The 13,918-nt window shown below is 31.0% G+C and overlaps 1 protein-coding gene across 2 annotated transcripts; it reads right to left on the reverse strand.

Annotated features, from left to right (window-relative positions):
* Positions 1-449: 449 nt before the first annotated feature.
* LOC104117328 (carbonic anhydrase 2-like) lies at positions 450-13,666 on the reverse strand. 2 transcript variants are annotated; one of them, XM_009628372.4, is made up of 10 exons: positions 13,532-13,666; positions 12,987-13,071; positions 5,787-5,848; positions 5,364-5,504; positions 3,646-3,694; positions 3,128-3,244; positions 2,697-2,750; positions 1,790-1,875; positions 1,229-1,334; positions 450-842 (listed from the first exon to the last, which is right to left on the reverse strand). In XM_009628372.4, exons 2-10 carry the CDS (start codon positions 13,044-13,046, stop codon positions 678-680), a joined length of 840 nt encoding a protein of 279 aa, XP_009626667.1. In that variant the 5' UTR covers positions 13,047-13,071; positions 13,532-13,666; the 3' UTR covers positions 450-677. The 2 variants fall into 2 exon arrangements, with proteins under 2 accessions (XP_009626667.1, XP_009626669.1); XM_009628374.3 differs by lacking the exons at positions 12,987-13,071; positions 13,532-13,666 and adding an exon at positions 6,157-6,308.
* Positions 13,667-13,918: the final 252 nt, after the last annotated feature.

A 13,918-nucleotide genomic window follows, 5' to 3' on the forward strand; every position in this document is an offset into this window, starting at 1 on the left:
CTCACTACTAAGTCTAGATCTGCTCTGTGACGAAAGGGGGTGAAAGCAGTAAAAGAAGGTGGAAGAAAACAGAAGCCATATTTGGTGAAAAAGTGAAAACAATGTATATATGTTCCGTGGACCATTCCCAATGGATAAGGTAATGGAAGCTAAGCTTTATCTCTTTTCTTGAAACTCGCAGAACCACTAGAAAAGTAGTCATCCATCCCATTCCTTGAAAGGTAGCTCTCATTTTGAACAGTTTTCATCTATACTACCTTAGGAAAAAGCAGAGTCTCTCTTCCTCAAAGATCACATTTGCACATGTTATGTCATAACATGTAACGTTGTCTTCGGTTCTTGCAGTCCAGATCTCGTGAAATGATAGAGCAGTGAAAAGATTAACTCCCAAAAAAATGGTAAACACGCCATTATATTTATAATAATTCCCAAGTTGAAGACAACAACAGTTTATGGATAAAAGATCTTATATTCGACATAGTATAACTGGTCTGTAAAACTTTGGCTCACCGAAAACAAAACCTTAAGATAAGCCCAAAGCTCAAACAGCCGGTTAATATTATTTGTGTGACACACATTGTTCAGTAATACATTTAATTTACATCAAAATGCAAAGTGAAGAAAAATTTGAAACGGATTTGCATTGGTTACATGTCAAGTTACAGTTTTGCAACGGTTTAGAGTGAAACAGAAGGGGTAAGATTGAAGTCAATATTCCAGAGCTCAAAAGATCCATTCACAAAATCGTAGTGTCCACCTTTCAGTGCAAGGCTTTTCTGCACCACAGCTTCTCTTACAAATGGATATGTCAATAAGTTGCCTAGTGATACATTCACTGCCTCCTGCTCAAAGTCACCCAAACATTTCACATTATATTTATATATCTAAAATTTAATGTCTCCCAAATGGTAAAATTTTACGTATTACTTAGTACTCCCTCTTGTCTACAATAAGTGACCATTTTACCTTTTTATTTTGGTCCAAAATAAGTGTTCATTTACATAATCAAGAAGGAATTAATTTTATTTTTCTAAAATTTGCCCTTATTTACATATTCCAATCCAATGTGTCAATGTAACAATTAATCAAGGTTAATTTAGTGAATATATATATTTTTTTTAGGAGTTTGTATTTTTTTAATGGATATGTCAAAAGACAAAATGATCACTTATTGTGAATCGTACTGAGTAAAAGATATCATAGTTAATGTACTGAAAAGAGTAATTACCTTCTCTAATTTTGTGCATTGTTCAGTGGGATCCAAATGGCAGCATTCTGCCTTTACCTTTGCTTTGGCCGGCAGACAGATTTTGACCCATTCTTCAATGAAATCACTGAATGCATTTTAATGCAAAAAGTATAAGACCTTCGTGTATGAATTTTTCATGTTTATACCAATTTACTCAACCATTATTTGACTTCTTGAGACGCAATGTAGAATAATTACTGCATACTCTCTAAAGGAAATCACGCAGAAACAACAAAAGAATTTTTTTAAAAAGAATATCAGAAGATTTTTCGAATAAAGCCTAAAATCTTGATATGTGCCTACTATTTGCGCCATTGGATTTTTTTCTTTTTGATGAAAGCACAAATTGGACTGATATGAATAGTACCCCTAATTTAGTGTATTAGAATAATCTTGATGAGTAGACATGCTTTTAAACTAAAAGTGGACTGATCATCTTTATTTATCAGCAGTTTTATAAGGGTGGCTATTCGGTTATTGATAAGTCCAGTTTCATTCTCAATCATTATCAGGCATTTAATTTAATAAGGATAAACCAACCTGTTTGTGGACCCATCATCAGGGATAGACATTAGCCCTTTAATACCTCCACAACAGCTGTGTCCAATCACCAAAATATTCTCCACCTGTTGTACATTTTTAGTTTTATTTTAATTCACAACTCCAAATAAATAGGAAGATAGGAAAAGTAGAGACAATTAAAAATCGTTAAATTAAATGATTGTACTAATCCCTACTTTCTTAAGGCGGAAGTTAAGATCTGATTAATGCATATTTTGATTTCTACCACCTGCATGTTTATGTTAATTCACAGCTCCAAATAGATAGGAAAAAGGACAAGACCAGGCAATTAAAAAATGTCACAATTTCACTCATTGTACTATTCTAATCCCTACTTACTTAAGGCTGAAGTTATGAGCGCACACGGGACGTTCAACGAAAGGCAAATTTGAAAAGGTTTGAGACCAATCAGACAAGTACTGTCGGACTTCAATATTTTTAGAAGTTAATAAAAATATTATCTCTGAAAAGTCACACAAAACAATGTTAAGAGAGTTAAAAATGTTACTCCTAATCAATTAGGAGAAACTTAGGTTATTACAAGAATGGCCTCAACACACTCCTAAAAGTGATTCTCTTGATATTTAAGTTATCTTTTTATTACAAATATCCTTCTTAACTCATGATATTAAAGTCAAAGTCAGACATGTTGACATTATTAATTACATAAATATGGGGAGAAAGTAAGAAAGGCATCTCTTTAGTTAGGTAGCATTGGACCAATGGAACATAAATGGCAGGCTAAAAACGCTAGAGTTTATGCCCTAATTAACGTACTATTGTAAGGATAAAATGAGCTACCTTTATTAATGAAAGGATTAATTAAGCAGACGTACGTGTAAAACCGATATTCAACCATCATCTGGGTGTTTTAAAAATGACTAACCTTTAGGTGGACAACTGCATATTCGACTGCTGCACCCACTCCAGAATATTTTGTCTGTATAACAAAATTAGAGAGTTAGATTGACTTTTTAAATACAGTTATTAATTAGAACAGCGTGCAAAAAGTACAAGATAAATGATGGGTTAAAGATTCGCCCCACTGTAACATACATGTTTCAGAATCTGCATTCAACTACGAATAATGTAAAGTTCAAAACTTTTTGCCATATCCGCATTATTTTCCTCAACTTGCGTTTATTAGTTCCTTTCTTTCTGGTTGTTGATTCTTCTTTATTAAGTCTCCAGCATGGTATTACATTTGCATAGTACTTCCTTTTCTTTTGCCATTTTTCAGAGGCAAATTTAAACTACTAAACTTATTGTGGCAAAGATTACAAACTTAAGTGTAATTGCTATAGCAGAAAAATTCACCTGATCAAAAGGAGGGACCATGTTTGCAATATTACGGACCACAAAAGCTTCCCCTGGCTGGAAATTGAGGATATGGGATGGGCATACTCGGGAATCAGAGCAGGCGAATACCAAGAACTGCACGTTATTTAATGAGAAAATTATGAGCATTAGTCAATACTAACGTGCCTTAAACGCCATGACAATTGTTGTGGAATACCAAGAATAAAGCATTCATGAATATTTTTGGAAAAAAGGGTCATGATCAAAGAGTTTGCAAGAGATAATTATTTCTTGTTTTACTAATGGGAGGAAAAAGACTTCAGAAAATGCTAATTCAGAAAAGAGCGCCATGGACAAATCATGATTGATAATAATAATAATAATAATAATAATAATAATAATAATAATAATAATAGTAATTCTACAATGCATAATAATAGTAATAATATTATTAATAATATGATCAATAATTTATTATTAACTGCTGAAACAAGAAGTCTGAAGATATCACACTTTACTAATACTGTATGAATTACCTTAGGACTTTGACCTTTTGCAAGCTGTCCAAACAACTCAGGATTTTTCCTACAAATAAAGTGCAACTTTGAAGGTTAAGAATTCTGAATTAATAAACATGATTATATAGGCAAAAATATTTACTACAACTATCCCAATAAGCTTTGCAAATTAGAAAAACTTTCTATGTTAAAATGAACTTACAAACACACTTGAAATCTTCACATTGTATGTTATTTTGGAGATTCATCAACATCGTTAGTCCAATTACCCTTTTTTTAAAATGAAATTTAAATCTGCTTTACTTTCAAGAAGTAGTTGGAAATAAACTTAAAATCCTCTTTTAAGAACAACTTTTTTCTTTTCTTTCTAACCGCACTTTTATGTACAAAGAAGTGTACCACATTCTTCTCCATTAATTATGGAGACTATTCTTTCTTTTTACAATGTAAGGCCCATGATCTTTATAAAGAAATAGTGAACAGAAAGCTAGGCTTCAATGATCAGGATTCCACCTTCCGCATACACAATTTGGACACCTTGCAATCCACTTGTCCAATCAATAATCAAATAGCTACTCCTATTTTCTTTGACTTTAATTTTCTTTTTTGATCAATTTCTTTGACTTTTTTTGACCTATCAATATATTTGTACTCCCTCCGTTCACTTTTAGTTGGCACGTTTTGACTTTTCACGCCTCTTAAGAAATAATAAATGAAGTGCATAATCTACCATGATACCCATATTAATTGATGCATATTTTGTTGGATTTGAGAAAATGATTTGAAATGAGTAATAAATACTGTGGGTATAACAGAAATTTTTTTTTGTCATTCTCTTGATATGTGTAAAGTGACAAGTAAAAATGAAAATCTATTTTTATTATACATGCCAAGTAAAAATGAACGGAGATAGTATCATTTAGTAGAATTATTCTTCCTAACTTTTGCAGTTTATCAATAATTTTACTTTATTCTAAATATGATAACAAATGCTAATACAATGGATAAATTATACTTAAAAGTCAGTAATCATTATACACATCGATCTTGTTTTCAAACTAAATTAAGCTAGAAATCTCATTAACACTTTTTTTGAATTGGCCAAGCAAAAGTTTCATTCTTTTTAATCCAACTCATATACATTAAAGAGTAAAAAATATTATACTATCGAATCATTCTAAAAGTAACCGTCCATAAAAGCATGATTAGTAACTTAGATTATCGGCTACAAAAAGTTAAAATGCAGTCCAACTCTCTATAACAATATCGCTATATAAACATCATTCACTATGTTTTTTACGTAATCAATTTTATGTTAAGTTATAATATATGTTTTCAATAACAATACTTCGATATAACAGTCAAAAAAATTCGAAAATAAAAAAGTGTATCATAGAAAAGTTTGGTTGTATAATGATGCAATAATTTTTTAAATGACCTGTATATATATATTAAATAAAAAAATTATAGAAATATTTTTTAAAGGACTAATGTACATTCCGTCCAACTACAAATTGAACAGGTACCATATTTCATACCGTGAGTCAAACTTCCAACCTTCAATAGTGGAAAAGAACAATCAATATGAATTACGTCAATTTATCACTTATTAAAAGTTTCAGGCAGCATATTCGAGAATCTTGCAATATTTTATGCCCCATAACCGAAGGTTCGGACATACTTTTAATAGCATAGGACACAATTCTTTTACGGCAAAGTACTTGCTAACAACTTACTCATATTTCTCCGCCTTGAAGTGGGCGAATCCGGTTCGGATCTTCTCATCCGGGTCAGACTTTTTCCCGCCGGCACCTTCCAACTCCGCCGTCAACTGCCGTATCTTCGCCACCGCTGCATCTTCCAGCTCATTCTTCTCACTACCAACAACAAAGCCAAAAAAAAAAATATTAATATTCAACCACCACTCCGTGTGGGACCTACTGACGAACAAAAAGTTGGTCCCACGTAGTGCAAACAGACAAACCAGTTAGGATTAGCTCAAAATAAGATGATGAAATCACCGTCCGCGTCCTTATTGGAAATAGTAAAATGACAGATCAGGACAGAATTCTGTGCACTAATTACGTTATTGAAGTAACAGAATGTGCTGAGGGAAAAGGACATAAAGTCGGGAAAATTAATGGTACTGTACTCTCTACCTGAGGAGCTTTTTCAGTCCTGCAATGGCGTCTTCATAGGAATCCTCTGCCATTTTCGTAACCTGCAAGTCAGAAACAAACGACAATCTTATTCACAACAACGTTGTTACACACCAAATTAAAACATACATGTTATTTAACCAAAAAATCATATAATCCATATCTTGCTCTCTGATCCTACTTAATTTCGATAATTCTGCCATAAAGAAAAATCTTGAAGGCACTCATGTGGAAGATGAAGAAAAAAGTAAAAATTTGAATTGGGGAAGATTGAATCAGAAAAGGAGGTGAAAGAAACTATATATGAGAATTATGGGGGGGGGGGGGGGGGGATAACATTTCTATTAGGATTATGGAGATTTAACGTTACCTCACGTGGATTTGTGGAGAATAAAGTCATATTGAAGGAGGGGGATGAAGGAGAAATGTGATGGCTTCTTTTAGCAGTAAACGTTCTTTGTGTCTTAAAAGGACAGTGTCGGGCGCATTTATAGAATATGGGGATTTAACCATGGTTAGATGAGAAGGCTAATCCATGGTTTGTTCTTGTGTATAATCCAGTTGGAGTTGGATAGTAATTATATTTAATTTGATTGAATTTGGGAAATTATATTTGTTTATATTGAAGGAAGTTTGAATTTGGAAAGTGAAATATTATTTAGATTGAATGAATATTCAACGCCTTAATGGATGGAACATGTAAAGGCGTCAGCCATTTGCAGTGGGGTTTTGGGGGAATGGGCCACTTATCTTCACTTCACTTTCTCAGTTCCGATTAAACAATTCATTTCAATTATGACCCCATATAATATAAATTAACAATATAGTATATGTCAAAGAAAAGAGGATGTTAAAGAGAATGGTCATTGGATTTGTCGAAAATTATATAAGAAGATCAAATAATTCATGATATGGGAATCCAACACTATCTGGATGTCTAAAATTGGACATCATATAAGATGAGGGTCTAATAATTGATAGATTACGAGTTGGATAAATTTGACTTGAATATCATAATAAAGAAAATGGACTTTAAACCTAAATCAATAGTAAAATTTAATTCATAAGGTAAGATTTGCTTAAAACTATATAACGAAACTAAAAGGTGATCAGTAATCAATTACCCATCAACGGAACTCAACAGAAAACCCTCCAAATACATATTTGATATTAATTTCACATAATTAACAAAGAAGAAGAAGAAGAAACTACTGTGATCCTGTATTCCTGTTCATTACATTCCTAACATGTACTTTTTCTGTTTTTCATAAAACTGTTTCCTTGATGAAGCAATTTTATACTAAGAGCATTTCACAGCTCCCTTTATACATGTTTTAGGAAGAATTTGTGATAATCAGAAGAATTTGAAATTTATCTACACTTTCTTGAAAATTATCTTGTACTCTCAAACACCTGAAAGAATATATTTAGAAAACACTTCTATTTTGTTTATTTTAGTACAATGTTACCAACTACACGCAAAATATAAACTGAAAGAATGTGCGTAGGGTTGGGTCTATTTAATTTACTCAATACCTAAAAGTTGCGGTTTTCCCCGACATAATTAATAAAAAAAACTCAACTGAATACTCTCTCCGGTCCACAATAAGTGATTTTTAAGCTTTTTTTTGTGGTCCAAAATAAGTGATTTTTTCATATTTCAAGAATGAATTAATTATCTTTTTCCTATTTCAAGAATGAATTAATGAGTAAATAGTATTGGAGTATGTGTTAGGAGTGTTTGTGTGGAGAGATAGTAAAGGTTAATATGATCAATTTTATTGTTAATTAATGTTAAAATATAATTTTTTTAATTTGTGTGAAAATAACTAAAAAATCATTGACGGGGGAGTAATATAAAGTGATTAGGAACCTTGGAGTTAAAATTATGACCTCTAATCACTGACTTGTAAACATCAAATATTTAAAAAGGTTTTTACATACGTACAATACATTAATCCGACATAATGGAATCCTGCTTTGTCTCCTAATTCTATGAATAATTCAAAAACAAGATATTATTATTATTATTATTAGGGCAAAGGTCAAAATATATTCTTGTACTATACGAAATTGAGTATATTTGCCCTTCGTTAATATTTTAGCTCAAATATGCCATTACCGTCACATAGTTGGTCCATATATGCCCTTAGAGTTACACAGTTGGCCCATATATGCCCTTTTCGAAACGGAATTCACCCAAACTGATTAGCTCTTTCGTTAATTGTATTAAAGTGTATTACAAACACTATTTCCTTTTTATTAGTACTTTTTTTCTTTACCTTTCTCTTTTCTTTCTTCTTTTTTCTTTTCCTTTTTCTTTCCCCCTTATCCGATTTCCTCCATTACTGATGTCTTCTCCATTTTCGTCACCAATTTCACTTGACAAAACTCATGAATTCGAATTACTAAGAAAATTCTCCCATAAGGTAATCAAGTTCCAATTTCACTGGCCTTCTAAATAAATGAAATTAAATTGTTCCAAAAATTATGGTTTAAACTTTAAAATAATAAAAATATCTCAACCTTTAACAATACTCAAAAGACCAAAATATTTAAATTGTTTCCAGAAAGATAATTTAATGATTAAAAGCCTAGAGTTCAAGTTGTAGTGTTATAAATTTGAGTTGTTAGTCTTTTTTTATCTTTTTGAGTTGGACATTTTCTATTTTTTTTATTAACTATGTAAATTAGGGGTGTACATGGAACTAGTTGGTTCGGTTTATATCAAAACCAAACCAAACCAATTATATCGGTTTGGATTGTTCGATTTTGTTGGATTTTTCATATTTTTTGTTACATAAATATTATTTCAATCTTACTTTGTTAAATGTTTTAGAACTAAATATATGTTCAGTAAAAATTTAAAAAATTGACAAACATATGATCTATAAAAATATTCTTATGAGAGAATTTTCTTAGTAATTGGAATTCATGAGTTTTGTCAAGTGAAATTGGTAACGAAAATGGAGAAGATATCGGTAATGGAGGAAATCAGATAAGGGAGAAAGAAAAAGGAAAAAAAAAGACAAAAAAAGAAAAAAGAAAAAAAGAAAAGAGAAAGGTAAAGAAAAAAAAGTACTAATAAAAAGAAAATAGTATTTGTAATACACTTTAATACAATTAACGAAAGAACTAATTAGTTTGGGTGAATTCCGTTACGAAAAGAGCATATATGGGCCAACTGTGTAACTCTAAGGGCATATATAGACCAACAATGTGACGAGGTAAGGACATATTTGAGGTAAAATATTAACGAATGGCAAATATGCTCAATTTCATATAGTACAAGGGCATATTTGAACTTTTTGAGTTATTATTATATAGCTTTAGGTAAAGCGCTAGTACGTGCAATGTGGCCTTCCTGGCTTGCCGGTGGCTGTTTGTTTTCCATGGGCAAGTCAACTATGGCCTTCTATTTTTGGCTTTTGGATTGAACATTGATTCAATTCTTCAACATTTTGTTTTCTTAAATAAAATTATTTTTTATTGCTCTTCACATACCGTATTTAAAATAATTAATTATATCTTGTTTGAACTATACATTTAATTAAAAATCAAATGGACTGTTTGTTTTCATATAAAGTTCCGATTTAGTAAGAAAAAGTCCATCATTTCTAGATTGATTCACCTTTTTACTTATTGAAACTTCAATTGAGCATTCTCCAATGCTAACTAGGTTTTTCTTTCTTTTTGAATTTTTGAATGCAACCAAAAGTTAGAAATCATACGATAAACATCTTCAAATGACGATAGCTATGAAAATTTTAGTTATTGAATATTCCTTCCATTTGACTTTGACGTTATTTTCTTATTACTTCGTCATAAAAAAATAATACATTCATATATTTTTTTAATGATAAACTTTTATAACTCCACAAATATTATAAAATATTTAAGAATACAAGTTTAACTTTTTATAATTATACAATTATTATAACATATTTAAAATTAAAACTTTCAAAAGTCTTCATCTCTTCAATAAATTGTGCTACGTTAAATTATGGCAAACAAAGTAAAATAAAAGTAGTACTTTTTTTGTACCAAAATATAAAATGATACTATCGAAATAGAAAGACTAATACTTGTACGTTTTCCTCATCCTATCAATCAATGTCCAACCTCAATTCGAAAGTAAAAGCTACACTCAAAATATTCTTTTGGAATTGGAAAGGTTATGTGGAAGTTCAAGAGCCACAAAAGGTTAAGAGGACTACAAGGCACATATATGGAAAATGACGAATGAGGAATGCAAATTGCAAAACAGAGAAATAGAAGAAATGATAGGTGCTCTTAAGTAAGTCCAAAAGGCCATTTCCCAATTTCAACCATACCACTAAAATTGATTATCAGAAAACTGACTCGTGAGTCGTGACGTGAACCCCATCTTCATTTTTTTCTTTACTAGGGTGCTCTTTTGGGCATACTTTTTCTAATAGTAGCGTTTTATGTAAGTCCAAGCTATAAATGATCAAATATTTATCAACCTTTTGTAGCAGCCACAGGTGCCAAAAAGACAATCGAATGACAAAAAAAAAAAGCCTACTTCTTTTAGTTTATTTTATGCAGCGTACTTTCTTTTTAAATATATTTCAAGAAGAATAATATATTTTTATATTTAAAATAATTTAACATTAAATTTTTTATTTTATCTTTAATGACATAATTTTATAGCCAAAAAAATATTTATGACATGTTCCACATCACAAGTTCCAAAAGTTTTTCTTTCTCTCTTAACTTTTGTTTTTGACAAACATTTACGAGTTTGAATTTTTGTAACTTCTTAAGAACCGTTATCCAGTTGAACATTCCTTACTCATGTAAGCCTATGAAAAAAGAAGGAAAATTAAAGCCATCTAACAAAAAATTGGGCTTATTTGTCTATAATGGAGCGGGTCTTTGCCTCTTTGGACCTTTAATAGTTCATTAAAATGATCAAAACCTAAACCCTAAATATTATATGGAAAACAATATCAGAAATACCCTGATTTATAACTGATAATTAAAAAATAATCACAAGTAATCGAAATTTAGCCATTTTTTCATTTAAAGATAAAATCTGAACAAAAGCACCCTTAAAATTCGAAACATTCCAGCATAATATGCTGGAATTAGAATTTTTTTTACATATGAGATTCCAACATAATGTGATGGAATTTCAAAATGTACTAGAGTTCTAACATAATATGCTGGAAGTTTATATGCAAGAGGTCCATAATCCAGCATATTATGCTGAAACTTTCGATGTTTCAGCTAAAATAATGACTATTTTTTAATGACTTTACAATTGCTGGTTATTTTTCTAGTACCAGTCTAAAAACTGGCTACCCCAAGTTATTTTCACACATTTTATTTGGGCTTGTCGGTACGATTGAAGTATAACTTAAAGATAGTTCTCCTGAATTTTTCGTATTTATTGTGTGGTCTTTTGTGGGGTGATTTAGTAGAACCAAGAATGGAAACGAGAATGTCCAGAAGGCATTGATGCAACTGCTTTGTCATCTTATCCTTATTTGGAGAAAAATCAAAACTAGTAAAAGTAGAACTTTAATACTTACATAAACTTCCCCTTTTCATGTCATGTCGTGCATATTTCCTATTACTTTTAATTGCTATTTAAGGATTTAACGACTCACATGTACTGCATTTTCTGTCATAATTAAAGCAGCGATAAGGAAAAGGATGAAACCAGTTGAAACCTAAAATAGTGCAAGGACCAAGAACGTAGTACCAAAAACTTTGTGACCATAAGAGATAAAATTCATAAATAGCACTTTACAACTTTCGTAGTTGAAAAATAACTACTCCATGACAATATCTATTTTTCAATCACAAGAGTATAAAATGGCTAGCGCGCTATTACTATATACTGTTACTATATGATATATAGTAATTGTTGTAGGGATAAGTCAAATTGGGTGATTAAGAAATATACTACTATAAAGGAGTATGAAGAGAGATATCAACATTTTGTAGGAGGGTGGAGGGAGGACGGGGTATTGGGATATACTCAAACTTTTTAATGGAGAGATTAGTAAAAAATTAATACGAATAGATATATTTTAGGTGAGAGAGAATCTCATGAGATATATATTAGTATACATTTTAGGTGAGAGAATCTGAAGAGATATATTAGGGATATAAAAAATTGTACATTTTAAAATAAATTGTCTTTAATATAATTTTCTAAAAGCAGTTGTAACTTATTTAAATATGTTCTAAATAAGTTGTATTCTGTGTAAATTAATTATTGCGAATTTACTATGACCCAAGCTAAACTGGTTTGGGCCTGTCGGTCTAAATGGAGTATATTTACTTAGTCGGCTTTTCGACCCATAATACTTTTAAAACTTTAGAAATCGCAAGAACTTCCTAACATTAACTTGGGGTTATTGGTCTAATCAACGTATAATTTAGAAGGCCGTTTTCACTTCTTGTTTTCAATTAAAGCCACCTGGGGGAAGCTATGTTGTACGGTGATTTAACAGAATTGAAAAGAAATAGGGCAAAATACAAAATTGGTCGGTTGGTCAAAATTAATTGTATTCGTTAGCCAATATATATATATATATATATATATATATATATATATATATATATATATATATATATTATATATTATATATTATCAGCTATTATTTTTAAAAGTGGCTAAAAATAAGAGATTTTTACCCAAAAAGCCGGCCAGTTTCACTATTAACATTTTCTAGCCGGTATACATGATATGATTATATACATATTATATATAAATTATACATTTATTATATATTCGGCGGTATTTTTTAGTTTAAGTAATTGGATGGGCTGCTATTTAGGTTAAATCTTCTAAAAATATAGTACATTTCTCAAAGAAATACAATGTAGATGTCCAAACCAGGTCTATATGATAGAGGGCCAAAATGGGCTTGGGCCAATAAAGATTTTGTGCTTGTATGGAGATCAATTTGTTTGATATTTTTCACTTATATAAGTTTTATTCTTCCAATCAAAATGAAGGAGAAAAGTTTTTTAAATCTTTTAAATTTTTAATTGTTTTTTTTTTTTGATCGGAACAGCACTAGTTGTTTATGCTAACCGAGGCAGAAACATAAGGATGTTAAGGTGCGGGTAAGTTTTAGCGTACTTAGACTATCACATTGCCATCATTGTACTTAAAATAAAGGCAAACAGATATAAAAAGGGTAGAGGTCTAGAATTAACCTGATTGAGAGACTTTCTTGAACAACATAGTAGCATGCACTTCCTAAATTTTCCGGCCATAATAATCCTCAATATATATATACACCTGCAATTCAACAAGTTAATTATCATACAATTAGTGTACAATAGTAATAATATGCAAACGCGCACATGCATATCATGCTTGCTTGCCCATATCCCGCAATAAAAAGGTCAAAAAAACTCCTCAATTCAAATAGTATACGACTATGTTTTAACTTGGAATATGCAATTTGCTATCCAAATGCAAGAAAAAAAGAAGAGACGACATGACATGATTAGTTCTAGTTCCATGTATGATATAAAAAGTTAGCTCTAATTGTCTTATAAGTATCTGATAGTTTAAAATCTAGATACACTTTCAGTATATATTAGTTAAACTTAGCAAGAAAAAAATCCTTGTTTAATTCTTTTTTTGTGTGTGTGTGTGTGTGTGTGAGAGAGAGAGAGAGAGAGAGAGAGAGAGAGAGAGAGAGAGAGAGAGAGAGAGAGAGAGAGAGAGAGAGAGAGAGAGAGAGATATCGTACCTAAGCAGAGGTCAGGACTTGAGAATTAGCATCAAGAAGTAGAGAAATGGAATATTTGGCTTATAATAGCAATTGTCATTGAAAAGCTCTATAAAAGCTAAGGGAAAGGGGACCTAAAGATCATGTGTGGGGGGATAAGAGAAAACCACAAATCGTCCTCTTCACGGAAATTCCATCAATGAAAACCACAAAAAAGGATAAGAGTAAAGACAAATAAAAAAGAATGAAGAGAGTATTGGTTTGGAGCTGAGCTTTGGATAACTTCTACGTTTGGCACACCCTTTAGATTAGATAGCAATCTTACATAACATTTGGGCCACATTTCAACCTTACTCACTAGTGGTCAATCCAATATATCAAATTCTGATCAGGGGCTGTGGCTTGACC

The sequence above is a fragment of the Nicotiana tomentosiformis genome, chromosome 10 (genome assembly GCF_000390325.3).
Source record: "Nicotiana tomentosiformis chromosome 10, ASM39032v3, whole genome shotgun sequence".
Lineage (NCBI taxonomy): Eukaryota > Viridiplantae > Streptophyta > Magnoliopsida > Solanales > Solanaceae > Nicotiana > Nicotiana tomentosiformis.

What these genes read in the sequence shown, in the direction of transcription:
- LOC104117328 (XM_009628372.4), bottom strand. Translation starts at nt 13,046, where the DNA reads ATGGCCGGAAAATTTAGGAAGTGCATGCTACTATGTTGTTCAAGAAAG. An exon ending in GGACTGAAAAAGCTCCTCAG is followed by an intron (nt 5,505 to 5,786) that starts GTAGAGAGTACA and finishes TGTTGTTGGTAG; the next exon opens with TGAGAAGAATGAGCTGGAAG. An exon ending in AATGCACAAAATTAGAGAAG is followed by an intron (nt 843 to 1,228) that starts GTAATTACTCTT and finishes GACTTTGAGCAG; the next exon opens with GAGGCAGTGAATGTATCACT.